This window comes from Choloepus didactylus, chromosome 3 (genome assembly GCF_015220235.1).
Source record: "Choloepus didactylus isolate mChoDid1 chromosome 3, mChoDid1.pri, whole genome shotgun sequence".
NCBI lineage: Eukaryota > Metazoa > Chordata > Mammalia > Pilosa > Megalonychidae > Choloepus > Choloepus didactylus.
The window spans coordinates 41761685-41776538 of record NC_051309.1 but is presented as its reverse complement, the minus strand read 5'-3'; the positions used below and the strand labels follow the sequence as shown (position 1 = coordinate 41776538).

Sequence of the window (14854 nt, the reverse complement as noted above, 5' to 3'; positions counted from 1 at the left end):
GTCTCAGGGACATTGAGAGTCTCATTCAGAGGTGTGTCCCTAGGAGTTAGGAGAAATTTGGGGCACAGAGCAGGCAGGTACTCACAATTCACGTGGAAGGGAGGATGAATAAAGAGACCTCAATGGAAATTTTTCCTTAGAGTAATCTAATTTAGTAACCTAATTTAAAAAGGTACTTTCTCTAAAATTTAAATTCAATGTAAGATGAAGTTATTGCAAACTCCGTTTTTTGAATATAGGCAGGGTATAAATCATGCACTTAATTTATTAAACTACAGAATAAAAATTAGAGCAATGAAAAAATGCTTTAAAACTTCAATTATCTCATTAGTTATAGGGCATATGGCATTTTATATTAACAGATTTGCATATAAGACAGAATTTTACCCTAAACATATATCAACTATGTTCTTAGATCTCTTTTTCTTTAAATTATAATTGCAAAGCTATGGAGAAAAGCTACAAAATCTGTGTGAATCCACAAATCGTCTTGACATTTTAGTGTTTATTACCTTACCACTCAGACTTTTATTATGCAGAATAGGGTAAAAAAAATAAAATGGCCTTTCCTCATTTAAAATTAGGTTGCTAATAAAATTAACACAGTGCTACTGCCCTATAGGTGGACAATCTAAAATTAATTTACCTCTACTTTCTTAGTTCTCCTTTCTTCCTTTTTGTCTTCAGGGTTTTCAGGCTTCTCTTCTTTTTCTTCCTCCTTACTTTTCTCCTCGGACTCTTCTGCCGTATCTACTGAAACCGTGGCGTCATCTTCTGCCACCCAGTCATGAGCTTTTTTCATTGCCTGCAAACCACATATTGTGAAACTATGGAGACTAAGTAATTCCAACCCGAGGCTAAAATCAAGTTGTTCTAAACTTTCAAGGGTGGTTTCCTGTAAGTTTATAGAGTGGTGGCGCAACTCCTCAACCTCCTTAAAAGATGCCTTGTTGTTGCTTTCCGGGAGGTGTCAAGTAAGAAAAGGAGATGAAATAGAAAGAAAGTACAGAGAGAACACTGCAGGACCTGAGTACCTTTTATCAAGCATTTAAAAATGATATCTGCATAAAAATAAAAATGACAGTCACATTGGTAGAAAAAGCAGTAGTATACCTTTCACTTTTCATGACCAACTGTAAAAGAATAATGGTAGTTTTTAAATATAGGTTAGAAATTTAGCCATGGCTACCGCTAAAGTAAATTTCCTCATGTGATATGTCTCATGAAGTTCTTACTGTTTCATGAACCTTACAATGCATCATGCTGGGAAGATGAATCGCTCTGCTTCTCTTATATTCATGTCAGATCTTCCCCCCTCACAGCGGGAGAACAGAAGAGTTGCTAGAAAGAGCCTGGCGATGGTCTGTGACTAGTTTAATTTCACACGAATAAATGGCTGCAGTTTAAGACGACTGTGGCCTTAAAAATTAAGGCTAGATTGAACAAGCAGAACCACCTCCCCTCCCCCATCTGTTATTCCCTGAATTTAGAAAGTACAGACTTCCCTGGCTTTGGTCATTACTGTTTAAGCTGTCTGCTTAAGTGAAAATTGTTTCGTAGCTTCTGCTAAACTTCATGTGTTGACATCTAAGATGTCAGAGTGTTGAATGGTAAGCTAACAGCAAGAAGGTTTGTGGGGAGAAAATTCAACAAAACCGTCCAGCTTTCCCTGTAGGCAGCACCTGGATGTGTCTTAGGCTGACTGTTTAAATAAACCAGTGGAATCCTGGAGCCACCACTCACAGGCCCCAAGCAGTGGCAGGTGCCGCCAGAAGATGAATGAGGCAATTTCCCACTGCGTGTGAATCACCGACCTGCCAGGACCAGTGACCTCTCTCGGAGATAAAGAAATTACTCATCTCTCCACCTTGCTGCCTCATTCTGCCCTTTCCTCACCCATCTTGATAAGTGAGTGCCTGGGTAAACCACCGCTTGCTAAAAAGAGGAGAGGAAAAAAAAAAAAAAGAGAGAGAAAAGAAAAACATAACGTGGCTTTAAGTAATTAATGATTAGTGTTTTCATTATGGAACTCCACAGCAAGACCCTGTACTGACTTGCAAGGCATATGCAGGTATTATTAGAAGAATCAACATGTTAAAGCTGGAATGATTGTGTACATGATGTAGGACCAGTGTCCCCAGTGGGAGAAGACGTGGTTTCCCTGGCTGATGCACCACCCCTCCTGCCCAAATCTGGCACATTGCTTTTAAAAGTAGAATTTGACTTAAGTAGAATTTGAAAAAGCCTCTCTATACCCTTTCTTCCCTCCTCCAGCCTAAAGACAACCACTGGTCTAACAGAAAATCCTACTTTGCCCAGAGATGGGAAGTGACTTGTTCAAGGTTATGAGGTAATTACTAGTAGAGGTACAATCAAAATGCAGTCTCGTGACAGTCTAGCATGTGCTCTACCATCATGTTTCATTGTGTAGCCTCCTCAAATCTTACTTGCTGACCTCAAACTCCTCTCCCAGCACGGAGCCCCTGGGCCTTGGGGCTTTTTCTGTTTCAGATGGACTCTGGACTTTTACAACTGAGAACTCTGATTTTTTTAAAACAACAACTCAGAATCAGATGGTGCTGACCTTATTGAGTTTGTCAGGTGTGGCCGCGACATGTAATTCAAAGAGAAGCTCTGTTAGCATGAGAGCAAATTCTTCTTCCTTTTCTTCTAAGCCTAGAAAGAGAAAAGGACAGAAGTGAGAGGAGTGGTTTATTTTTCATCCTTCAGGATGTGGCAGCTCCCTGAACTTGACAGCCTGCAGTGAGGGTAGACGGACTCAATGGAGACCGTAAGCAGTCTGCCCTCCAGCTGCTGGGCAAAGATGCTCTGAATTCATGAGTGCAGCAGTGAGGATGACTGCTGGTGACGATGGTGAAGGCTTGCTGATCAAGCTCTAACTGGAACACCCCAGGCTGGCTGAAAGGCAGCACGAGGGTAGAGCTTGGCTGCCCTGTTCAGGGCTATGAGTGGTCAATAGCTATCTGTGGGAGGAATGACTGAATAAACAAATGAATGACCTTTCAGAGAGACCTGGGGCAACACTGTATTTATGACTCGAAGTATTGCTATGCTTGGGATTGTAACCCTAATGGTACCCAGGGTGTTCTTTTATGCCTACTGAGCCACAGCGCTGAAGCAGAATCAGTCTCAACAGATTATATGATATCTGATGTAACATTATATCTCTGGAGAAATTTTGCAAAGTTTATTTAGGATATCTGTCTGGTCCAATAATTTTTCTTAATGATCTGTCTTCCCTCCAGGCTGGGAGCTTCCTGAAGATAGAGATGGTATTTGTTTTGCTTACTCCTGAATCCAGAGCATCTACAACAGTGCTTGGGACACAGTAAGTGCTAAATGAATATTGATTGAATAACAACATTAATATCATTGGTGGGCAAATAAGAGGAGAGATCTTTATAAGATACAGTCTCATTTCTCTTATTTGTGGCTACAAGCCAATGCCATTTAAAAAGTTTCTGATAAGTGCTAAAGAATTGATTGCACAATGGGTTTACTACAAGTTTTGGGGGGAGGAATAAAGGCATCATTTATCTGGTCTGAGTACATGAAATCAAAACACTTTAAGAAGAAAATTCTCTGGCTTAAGTCAATGGAAGAAGGCAGTACTTTCAGGGAAGACTAAGCCACCTGAGAAATGTTCATCTAAAGCTTATTTGAACATGTGTTTTCTGTTTATAGCCCAACGGTGACTCAGCAGCTTGTGAACATAGCCAGGGTAACTTGTAAATCTTTGTACAAAAACATTTGGTATTACGAATCACCCCCAGAGAACCTCTTTTGTTGCTCAGATGTGGCTTCTCTCTGTAAGTCAACTCTGGAGGTAAACTCACTGTCCCCCTCCCCTCATGTGGGACATGACTTCCAGGGGTATAAATCTCCCTGGCAACATGGGACATGATTCCCAGGGATGAACCTGGCCCTGGCATTGTGGGATTGAGAAAGCCTTCTTGACCAAAAGGGGGAAAAGAAATGAAACAAAATAAAGTTTCAGTGGCTAAGAAATTTCAAGTGGAGTCGAGAGGTCATTCTGGAGGTTATTCTTATGAATTACATAGATATTTCTTTTCAGTTTCTAGTGTATTAGAATAGCTAGAAGGAAATATCTGAATCTGTTGAACTATAATCCAGTAGACTTGATTTCTTGATGATGATTGTATAACAACAGCGCTTACACTGTGTGACTGTGATTGTGAAAACCTTGTGACTTGACACTCCCTTTGTCCAGTGTATGGGCAGATGAGTAATAAAATAAAGACAAAAGTATATATAAATAATAGGGGGAGATAAAAAGTATGGGATGTTTTGGGTGTTCTTTTATATTTTTTCTTTATTTTGGAGTAATGAAAATGTTCTAAAATTGACTGTGGTGATGAATGCACAACTATATCATGATACTGTGAGCCACTGATTGTACACTTTGGATGGATTATATGGTGTGTGAATATATCTCAATAAAATTGCATTTAATACCTGAAACTATCAAACTACAACCTAGAACCCATGAATCTTGAAGATGATTATATAAAAATGTAGCTTATGAGGGGTGACAATGTGATTGGGAAAGCCATATGGACCACACTCCCCTTTGTGTATGTGCCAGTTTGAATGCATTATGTCCCCCCAAATGCCATTATCTTTGATGTAATCTTGTATGGGCAGACTATCAGTGTTGATTAGATTGTAATTGTTTGAGTGTTTCTGTGGAGATGTGCCCCACCCAGCTGTGGGTGATGACTCTGATTGGATAATTTCCATGGAGGTGTTGCTCCACCCATTCAGGGTGGGTCTAAGTTGAGTCACTGGAGCCATATAAATGAGCTGACGGACAGGGGGAACTCAGTGCAGCTGTGAGTGACATTTTGAAGAGGAGCCACAGCCAAGAGGGACACTTTGAAGAAAGCACAGGAGCTGCAGATAAGAGACAATTTGAAAACAGCCGTTGAAAGCAGACTCTTGCTCTGGAGAAGCTGAGAGAGGACAAATATCCCAAGTGCAACTAAGAGTGACATGTTTGAGGAACTGCAGCCTAGAGAGGAACGTCCTGGGAGAAAGCCATTTTGAAACCAGAACTTTGGAGCAGACACTGGCCACATGCCTTCCCAGCTAACAGAGGTTTTATGGCTGCCATTGGCCATCCTCCCGTGAAGGTACCTGATTACTGATGTGTTACCTTGGACACTTTATGGCCTTAAGACTGTAACTGTGTAGCCAAATAAACCCCCTTTTATAAAAGCCAATCTGTCTCTGGTGTTTTGCATTCTGGCAGCATTAGCAAACTATAACAGTCTAGTTTATGGATGGATGAGTAGAAAAATGGGAGAAGGAAAAACAAACAAACAAACAAACAAAGAAAAAGCACCCAGTGTTCTTTTTTACTTTAATTGCTCTTTTTCACTTTAATTTTTATTCTTGTTATTTTTGTGTGTGTGGTAATGAAGGTGTCAGGGATTGATTTTGGTGATGAATGCACAACTATGTAATGGTACTGTGAACAACTGATTGTACGTTTTGTTTTGTATGACTGCATGGTATGTGAATGTATCTCAATAAAATGAAAAAAAAATTGCATTTAAAAATAAAAACAAAAACAAAAAACATCTGGCTTAGATCAGTTTATCATCACCTATATATCACCTATTCATGGGGAGACAGATGAATAAACAAAACAGAAAAGTAAGATATGCATGTCAGGTGATAAGTGTGATGGAGGAAGAGGAGTAGGGAGTGCTGGGGATGGGGACTTTTAAACAGGAAGGCAGCTGAGAAGGTGGATTTGAGCAATGACCTGGAGGAGGAGAGGGGTGACCTTCCAGGCCAAGGTGGAGCCAGGACCAAGACAGGAGGGAGCATGTCCGGCATGTGCAGGGAAGGATAAGAAGGCCAGTGGGGCTGGCGTGCAGGGAGAGGGGTGTGTATGTGTTGGTAGAGAGACATGACAATCTTTGCTCATGATGATGCAGAAACAAGCAAATTATTTTAACACAATGAAGTGAGTGTTCTGAGTGATGGGGCTAATGCAGCACCTAACCTGGTCCTAAGAGGGGTCTCGAGAAGGCTTTCTGGAGCAGGTGGGGGATGCCTGAACTGAGGGTTCAAGAAAGAGAAAGCATCAGGCACTCAAAGGGAGAGTGAGTGGCTGGGGAGACAGAGACATCGGGGACAGGAAGGAGAAGGAAGAAAAAGAGAAAGAAGGTGGGGGGAGAGCAGAGGGAGAAGGGAAGAGAGAAGAGGTATGGAGATTCCATCGAAAAGTCTCTTCCAGACAGAGGTTTGGTCTCATCTTCTCTAGGTAGGAAAGTTAAGAGGAGCAGCATGGACATGGTCTCATGCCCAAAGTGCTTGGCCTTTCTTATTCTGCATGAGGCAGAGGTGTGGGGCAGAAGAGACCTGGTCTGAGACTTGGAAGGCACGGGATCTACCCCAGCTCTCACGTTTACTGTTATGTGACCGGGGGCTAGTCACACAGCTTCCTTAGCTTCCACTCCCTCCTCCATAAATTTAGAGGAATAAATCCCTCCCATTTCCTCTTTAGAGCTGTTGTAAGGGCCAAATAATAAAAGGAATGTGAAAGCATTTTGTAAACACTAAAGTTTTGTGTAAATATAGTTACATGCCACAAAGATGTAAATGTAGGGAGATTAAAAATATTGGGAATTAATCAGGGCTAAATTAGAATACAAATACTTTGTGTAGCTCTATAAAGCAGAAAAATACACCAAGAACTTTCAGCAAATATTTTAGGGCAAAAAAATCACCAAGAAATAGAAGTTGGTAAAGACAGATGATAAAAAATGTTGCAACAAAGAATGCCTATCACTACAACTCCTGGTCTGCACATGTGGCCAAGAAGATATTCACCAAAGCAATAAAAATAGATAATAGCCTTTTTAAATCTCTTCACAATGATGGCAAACCAAATTAGAGACCCATGACAGTGTGATAAAATTACACTCTGCTGGAAAGACAAATCTGCAAATCATCAGCTAACAATATTAAATGCAGAGGAGCCTGATATTATATTTATCTAAAAATGACAGTTTATTACATTTTCTGAGATTACCACATAAATTATTTAGGTGTTAGGAGGCTTTTAGGAATGTAAGTGCTTACAGGAAAAAAAAAAAAAAAGATGAAAATGCTCTGGATTATTCCAGGATTTTGCTCCTAGATTGTCTGCTCATCTGCACAGATAAGATTCCTCTCTGTAAATTTTGGGTAATTCCATAGTCTTTCTTGAGTTGTAATGCTCCATCATAATTTGACTAATTTAATGAGAGCCCCTCTATTCTTTTCGCCCTCTTCTTCTTTAAGTGTTTGAATGGCATTTATGTATTAAAGTAATTAAAACTAATAGCATTTTGGTAATCCAGAGATGCCCTTTGGGAAAATGAATTTATTACCGATGATACCAGGATTTTGTAACTTAAGGGGAGACTGTCAGACCCCAGAAAAAAGAGTCTAACATATAGCAGGAATGTCTGATCCAGGGGCCCTGCTGCTTATCTCACAGATACCAGGTGTGCCATAAACTAAGGGTTAAAGGCTGTTTTAGAAATCCCAGTCATAGTGGAGCCTAGACCCCAAAAGGCAGATAAGACAAGATCAGATAGGTCCATAAGATGAATGACCACAAACAAGCCAAAAGGTCTGCTTCCTCCACATAGATAATACAGTGCACACTAAAGAAGAGTAGTGTGTTAGAACCCTAGTAACCAGTCAGCTCAGAAGTTGATAAGCCCTCACACACTCAAAGCACAGGACACCCTTCCCTCCCCACGATGTTTTTCCTTTAAAAAATGCTGCTCTCAGATAGAGAGCCGGAGCCATTTTTCTTTCTTTCTTTTTGCTGGCTCCCACCTGCCTTCTTCTGCTTTCCTCCTCTCTAATAAACCTTAAACTCTCTACTTAAATCATGACTCGCTGCATTGTGTGGATTCCTGTACGACTCCGACCTACCAGAGACTAATCTACTATTTTCATTAAGCATGATGTTCAGGACTTCAAGATTTTTGTCATATTCAAAATCTCAATTTACTGAAGCTCTATACCACATCTGGAACACATCACATGTAGCAACATTTTCTATTTAACGGTATTGAGTTGAATTGCCTCTCAAGTTGGTGACGGACCCTGCTTTAATAGTATACACTGACAACAGTGTCTTCTTTGATGTTAGGGGGAATTCTGGTTCCTCTTTTTACCCTGTCTGAATGACACCCTAAAAAGGACCAGGTCTACCTCAGGCATCATGTAACTTGAAAAGAAATAGTCTGATTCATTTTGGTGATTGTTAGTTTGGAAAAGAGGCATCTGTATTAGTTGATCTTGGGTCCACAATACTCACCAGGTGGCCCCTGACAGCTTGTTTTCAGTTTCTTCATTAGAAAAACAATTACAAGGCTGTCATCATTTTGACTTATTTTAAAGAAACACACAGATGCTCAATAACATTATTCCCAAAATATCTCTTTGATACTGGCTTCTTTCTATTATTCAGTAGAATTGATTCTTCTCTTTTGACACAAGAAACATAAATTTCATTAACCCCAAGGTACATAAGGTCAGTATATAGGGCTTAAGAGGGAGAGAGTGTTTATGGACAGCTTGAAACCCCTTTAAAAAATTCTGCCCTGAACATTGAGGGCAGAGTATTTGAGCTCTTTTGTTTAAGCTTTGATTAAACGTATGGAGTACATTTGATCACAAAACACTTTCAGTGACTTGACAATATGAATGCACATTATCATTACCCTGCATAGTAGATAATAACAATAACTACAATAATAAATAAGCCCTACAATTTACTGCACACTACTATTTTCCAGGCATTGTGTTAGCAGTTTAGATAATAAAAATAACAGCTAACAATTTTGAGTAGTCCTGTATGACAGACACTGTAATAAATATTTTACACATATAATCTAATTTGATTCTTACAACAGCCCTTGGGAATTTGTGCTGTTGCCTCTATTTTATGTATGAAGACACAGCGTTCCAGGGTCTCAAGGTCATACAGCAAGTAAGTGTGAAAAGGTTTCCAATGGGACAATTCAGATTGTTCTAAGAGAAGCCAGCCTTGTGTCCACAGTTGCTTGACCTTTCAGCATGACCCAAATGAAACAACTGTGGCTGTGGTGCTTGGTTTTGGCAAGAGAAAGAAATCACTCTCTGTGCATATAGCAAATGTTTTACTGAATTCTGCTCCCAAACAGACAACCTAGAGTTATCATTAAGCTTGCCTCATTTGGAGATTATGCTTTCCCTCTCAAGGAAGCCTTAGTTTTTACAAAACAGGTTCTAGCATCCTTGGGGTCAAATCATTGGCTGGATGGAAATATTGTCACCAGGGTCCCTTCAGTGATTGCCAACTGTGATGGTATGAAGCTGCATGTACCCCAGAAAAGATTATGTTCTTTTAATCCATTCCTGTGGGTTTAGACCTATTGTGGGATGGGACCTTTCGATTAGGTTATTTCAGTTAAGGTATGCCCCAGGTGGGTCTTAATCCTCTTATTGGAATCCTTTACAAAAGCATAAAAGACAGCGAGAAGACACAGAAAAAAGTCCCAGAAAAGCTAAGAGATGAAATTCAGAGAAGTTAAAAGAGAGAAAAGTCGGAGAAGGTGAGAGACAAGGACACACACAGAAGCTCAGAGAGGAAGCCACTGAAGCCAGAAGCTGGAAGCAACAAAGCCAGGAGAGAAGGGAGAGACCAGTGGACGTCACCACATGCCTGGCCATGTGACAGAGAAGTTGAGGATCCCCGGTAGCCAGCCTTTGGGGAGAAGGTATTGTCCTATTGATGCCTTAATTTGGACATTTTTGAAGTCTTCAGAACTGTAAACTTGTAAGTCAATAAATCCCATTGTAAAAACCAACCCATTTCTGGTATATTGCATTTCATCAGCTTTAGCAAACTAGAACACCTACCTACCATATCACACCACTATGGGAAAAATGGTACAACCTTTGTCAGAAACTTACTTTTTCTGTGGAGTGTAGGACACTTATGAATACACCCTTTAACTCTTACACATGCAAATTTAAAGGAATACAAAAAATGTGAAATGAAAGCCATTTACAGACTTGCTCACCATCAACACCAGTCACACTTAACTTCCACATGCAGATAAAAATTAGAAGTTGAAGTGTAAATGCTAGTTATCAGGAGCCTGTTTAGCACATTGCGTTCCTTGTTCCTTCTACCACAAGTATTTACTGTGAGCCTATATACAGGGATTATGCTGGACGTGAGAGAAATAGAGATGTCTAAGACAGGAGTTTCCATCCAGTGAAGAGAGAATTATAAATCAATGTGACAAGCTCCTATAACAAGAGCAGATGCACAGGATATTTTGGAAGCATGGAGGAGGAGCACTTGAATGAAATAATTCCACCCTGCTCAAACAGCTGAACTTATTAACATCAGTTTCATAAAGATTATACCAATAGAATATCTGGTTATTCAACTTGTTATTTTCCTCTACCTTGTTCTTCTTGATTCTCTTCATTCTCTAATTCTTTGGCTGCAAAGATGTCTTTAATGGAAATTAGGTCATGTTTTAAGAGCTCCAGCTTCTCTCCATCGAGTGATATTAAAAATGCCTGAACCTGAAAAAAAAAAAAGGAAATAGGTCAGCATAACTCTCATCTTTTCTTCTCATTAATGACTTTTACAAACAGGTCCCTACTTCTCTCAGATGCTGAAGCACTTCAGGGTGTGGGAGGTTAAGGTGGGTTTGAATGCTGGCTTTGCTGCCTGCTAACTGCAACTTTGGGCAAGTTACATAAGCTCCATGGGCTTAGGTTTTCTGGTTTTTACAATGAGATCCACACCTCATAGTGATACTTTGAAGGGAAATGAGACAGAGAATATGAAATGCATTGTACAAGTGCACACAGTTGATGTTAAATAAGTGGTGATGGTAGTTCTTCTATCATAGTGGTTAAAAACATACTTTGGAATCAAACCTGAGTTCAAATATCAGCTCTTCATTTACCAATTATGTGACCCTGGGTAATTATTTAACCTTTCTACGCCTCAGCTTCCTTATCTGTAAAATGGGGATCATAATAGCATCTACCTTATAAAGATGTTTAAAGAATTAAATGAAATAATGTTAAAACTGCTTATAGTAAGACTCAATAAATTATGTATGTATGTATGTATACACAAGTAAACACAAACATATGAATAAATGAATGCTATATATATACACACACTCAGATACACACACACACATATAAATATACACTGAGATATACACGCATATATGCCTGCCAGATGTGGGTTATTGTAGTGGGGTTACAAATATGCACAAGACAACAGTTTCCTTCTCAGAGATCTGAGAAGGAAGGCCCATGTCAACCTATTAATGGCCATGACAGATGTCAGTGCATTCATTTCCTAGCTGTTGAAACAAATACCATACAATGGGTTGGCTTAAACAATGAGGATTTATTGGCTCATGGTTTTGAGGCTACAAGAAGCCCAAATCAAGGCATCAGCAAAGCAATACTTTCTACCTCAATACTGTGGCATTCCAGGGCCAGCTGCCAGCAGTCCTTCTGCCTGTGGCTTTTCTGTCACTGGGCAATGCACACATAGCGGCATCTTCTTTTTCTTCTGGGTTCCGTTGACTTCCAGCTTCTTGCTCTTCCTCTGGCTTTTCTCTCTGTGTCCAATTTCCTTTGCTTATATGGACTTCAGTCAAATGGATTAAGGCCCGCCCTCATTCGGTTTGGGCACACTTGCATTAACAACATCTTCAAAGGTCCTAGTGACAAATAGGTTCCCACCCATGGGACCAAGGACTGGGACCTAAAATGCCTTTGTGGGGGACATGACCCAATCCCCAAGAAAGGGGGATATCAGTCCCCGCGGGGAAGGTGAGAGGGTGTGCAGGGAAGACTTGCAGAGATGATGCTTGAACTGGGTGGGGATGCTGTCCCTGCTCATTGTCTTCAGAAGCCCTCCTTTGTAACTGCCCTCTGAAAACACTGAAAATTTATTTGTACGGCTAGCCAGTCATCCTCCAAAGATTGATTTGAATTTCCAAAATGGTCCAAAGGAATGGAGAACCATATAAAAAGTGTGTTATGACTGTAAAGTAATACAGCTTTAATTTTTTTCATTCTGCTAGCCAAACCCTTGTTCAGGAGGCATAGTTAGTAGAGGAGTCTCAGTCCACTTTGGAATATCTTTAAATATTTATTATGGCAGTCAATTAGCACATCAGGATGTGTAAGAGAGTTAGAGTGGCATCTGGGATGCCAGAACACCATTCTCCTGAAGGCTGCTAATGCACGTCCCCACAGCATAATGCAACCACACTGAGGCTCCAAAAGGAAACACAGTGAGAAGTCATCAACACAATACCCATTAGCCATTGACTTCAGCAAGTGGAAGCCAATTTGCCCTGCACGGTGGCAGTCGGCTACTCCTTTTTCCCCTGGCCTTTTCAGTCTTCATTTTAGCTCAGGCAAAATTCAGTCATGCTTATGTCTCAGGGTCCAGATGTACATACATTATATTCCTATGCCTCAGATATGTTTTCTAAACTGCAGTTTTCTAACAGTAATAAAAGATTAATGTTTGGGTAAACGTGCTTGAGTACAATGCTTAATGAAAATGTATTACACATGAGGAATGCTTTGGCTTCTCTGTTTCTCCTGGAGTGTATGTACTGAGGTTTTATGTTTTGGAATCTCCTAAGAAGAGTTCTTTCTAGTGAAGGACTTTTGTCTGCATCTTTCTACATGTTGATGACTCCTGCCAGTTCATACCATTATGCCATGGTGATGTGCCTTGAAACTTCAGTTCAATCCAATAATAAATAATCACTCACTCCTCAATAAGTATTTGTGGAATGTATACACCATGCTTGGCAGTGTGTTAAATGTTGTCAAGGACACAACTGTAGACTGCCTGCCTCATAAATCCTTTCCCTGAAAGTGTATGGTGCCATTTTGACAAATTTTGTTTATTATTTTTGCTAACCATTGAGTATAATAGTGTGTTAGTCAGGGTTCTCCAGGGAAACAGAACCAACAGAGTGTGTGTGTGTGTCTGTGTGTGTATCTTATGAGATTAATTATAGGAATTGGCTCACACAACCACAGAGTTGGTAAGTCTGAATTCCGTAGGGCAGGCCACAAATTGGGAACTCTGATAAAGGTATTAATGAATTCTCCAGAAGAAGCTGGCTGGCTGAAGTCAAGATAGAAAATTTTCTTTCTTTCTGACTGCTGAAATCATCAGTTCTCCCTTTAAGGCCTTCACCGGATTGGATAAGCCTTCTTTCATTGCTGAAGGCAATCTTCTTTGTTGACTGTAGATGTAATCACTCATAGATGCAATTGAGTGACCAATGATTAAAATCTATAAAATATTCTCACCATAACAAGCAGGACAAGTATTTGTTTAACCAACCAGACATTATAATGTAGTCAAGTTGACAAATGAACTTAACCATAATAGTCCACATATGCATCTCCTTAACTTGTACTTAATTTCTAAATAAAAAGAATAGCAGTCATACTTTCACCTAATATTAGTCAATTACCCGTGTACAACCAGAAACACACTAACTCGTTCCTTAGAAGAGGACGCAAGTCCTTGGATAATATTCACTCTTCAACTTGATATTCTTTAAATTAAATAAAATGACAAAGTTAATACAAAGTTAATAAAATACAAAGTTAATAAACTTATATGATAAGGGAATGAGATTGAAAAGAAAAAGATATTTGCTTTGTGTATATATACAAACATATAACAAAACAAGAAATAAATACTCGTAGCCATTACAGCCCTCATTTCTGTAACTGGTCACGTGGTGCAGCTCGTATTTGTAACTATCTTCTTCCACTATCCAATCCATATTCCCTTTAGTCTCAGCAAGTACCCTAGCTGGTCATGGTTCCTCGCCTGTTTGGGTGACCCAAATCTTCATTCACGAAGGCTCCGGGCATTAGTGGTACTGTTTGGATTGGGTTGTTGCAGTTTTCCGTTGACTTTAATCACAGGGCATGGCAGCTTTAAGAAATGCTTTAAGGGATCCCCTGTATTCAGGCATGACTCTTCTTTGCCTTCATTGTGTGGTAACAGTCCCATTTCCCCTTGATAATCAGGATCAATCATCCCAGCCAGTACAGTAATTCCCTTCTTTGCCTGTTGACTCAGAGACACGAGGAGCCCAAAGTCTTAACTTCCAGTTCAATGGGATCACTGTTCCATCTCCTGGTGGAGGCACTCCTCCTTTTGGAACTAAGACCTGCAGACTAGCAGAACTTATGGTTGCAGGGACAAGAAGCAAAAGTTTTGCTAGTGGATCCCTAGGGATAACAGGGAGTGGTGCCACTCCCATTTCCACCCCTTGATTCCTGGACCTATGAATCCTGGCTACGAGAGAAACAGCATACAACTGTTGTATAACTAGCTATTTGTTCCTGAAGAACATATACTGGACACTGACTGAGCGCATATACAGCCTCCTAGAGAACACTGCCATAGCCCTGCAAGGTATTGCCACCCAGTTGGCACCGTAATTGAATCTTCAAAAGGCCAATCCACCGTTCTATCACCCAGCTGCTTTAAGATGATGGGGAACATGGTAAGACCAGTGAATTCAATGAGCCTGTGCCCATTCCTGCACTTCATTTACTGTAACATGGGTTGCTTGATCAGAGGCAATGCTGTGTGGAATACCATGTCTGTGGATAATGTATTCTGTAAGTCCACAGATCGTAGTTTTGGCAGCAGCATTGTGTACAGGGAAGGCCAATCCATATCCAGAGTGTGCTGGTTTGTATATATTATGTCCCC

At 40.2% G+C, this 14854-nt stretch overlaps 1 protein-coding gene across 4 annotated transcripts in view; it reads right to left on the bottom strand.

Moving 5' to 3' along the window:
- The window catches only part of FAM114A1 (family with sequence similarity 114 member A1), a 70379-nt gene that overhangs the window by 8253 nt on the left and 47272 nt on the right, over positions 1-14854 (bottom strand). For all 4 annotated transcript variants that reach the window (XM_037829587.1, XM_037829588.1, XM_037829590.1 and 1 more), the window contains 3 exons: positions 10515-10638; positions 2585-2676; positions 647-805 (listed from right to left, as the gene is read on the bottom strand). In XM_037829587.1, the coding sequence (XP_037685515.1) occupies positions 647-805; positions 2585-2676; positions 10515-10638 (375 nt within the window). The remainder of the gene's footprint in view (positions 1-646; positions 806-2584; positions 2677-10514; positions 10639-14854) is intronic.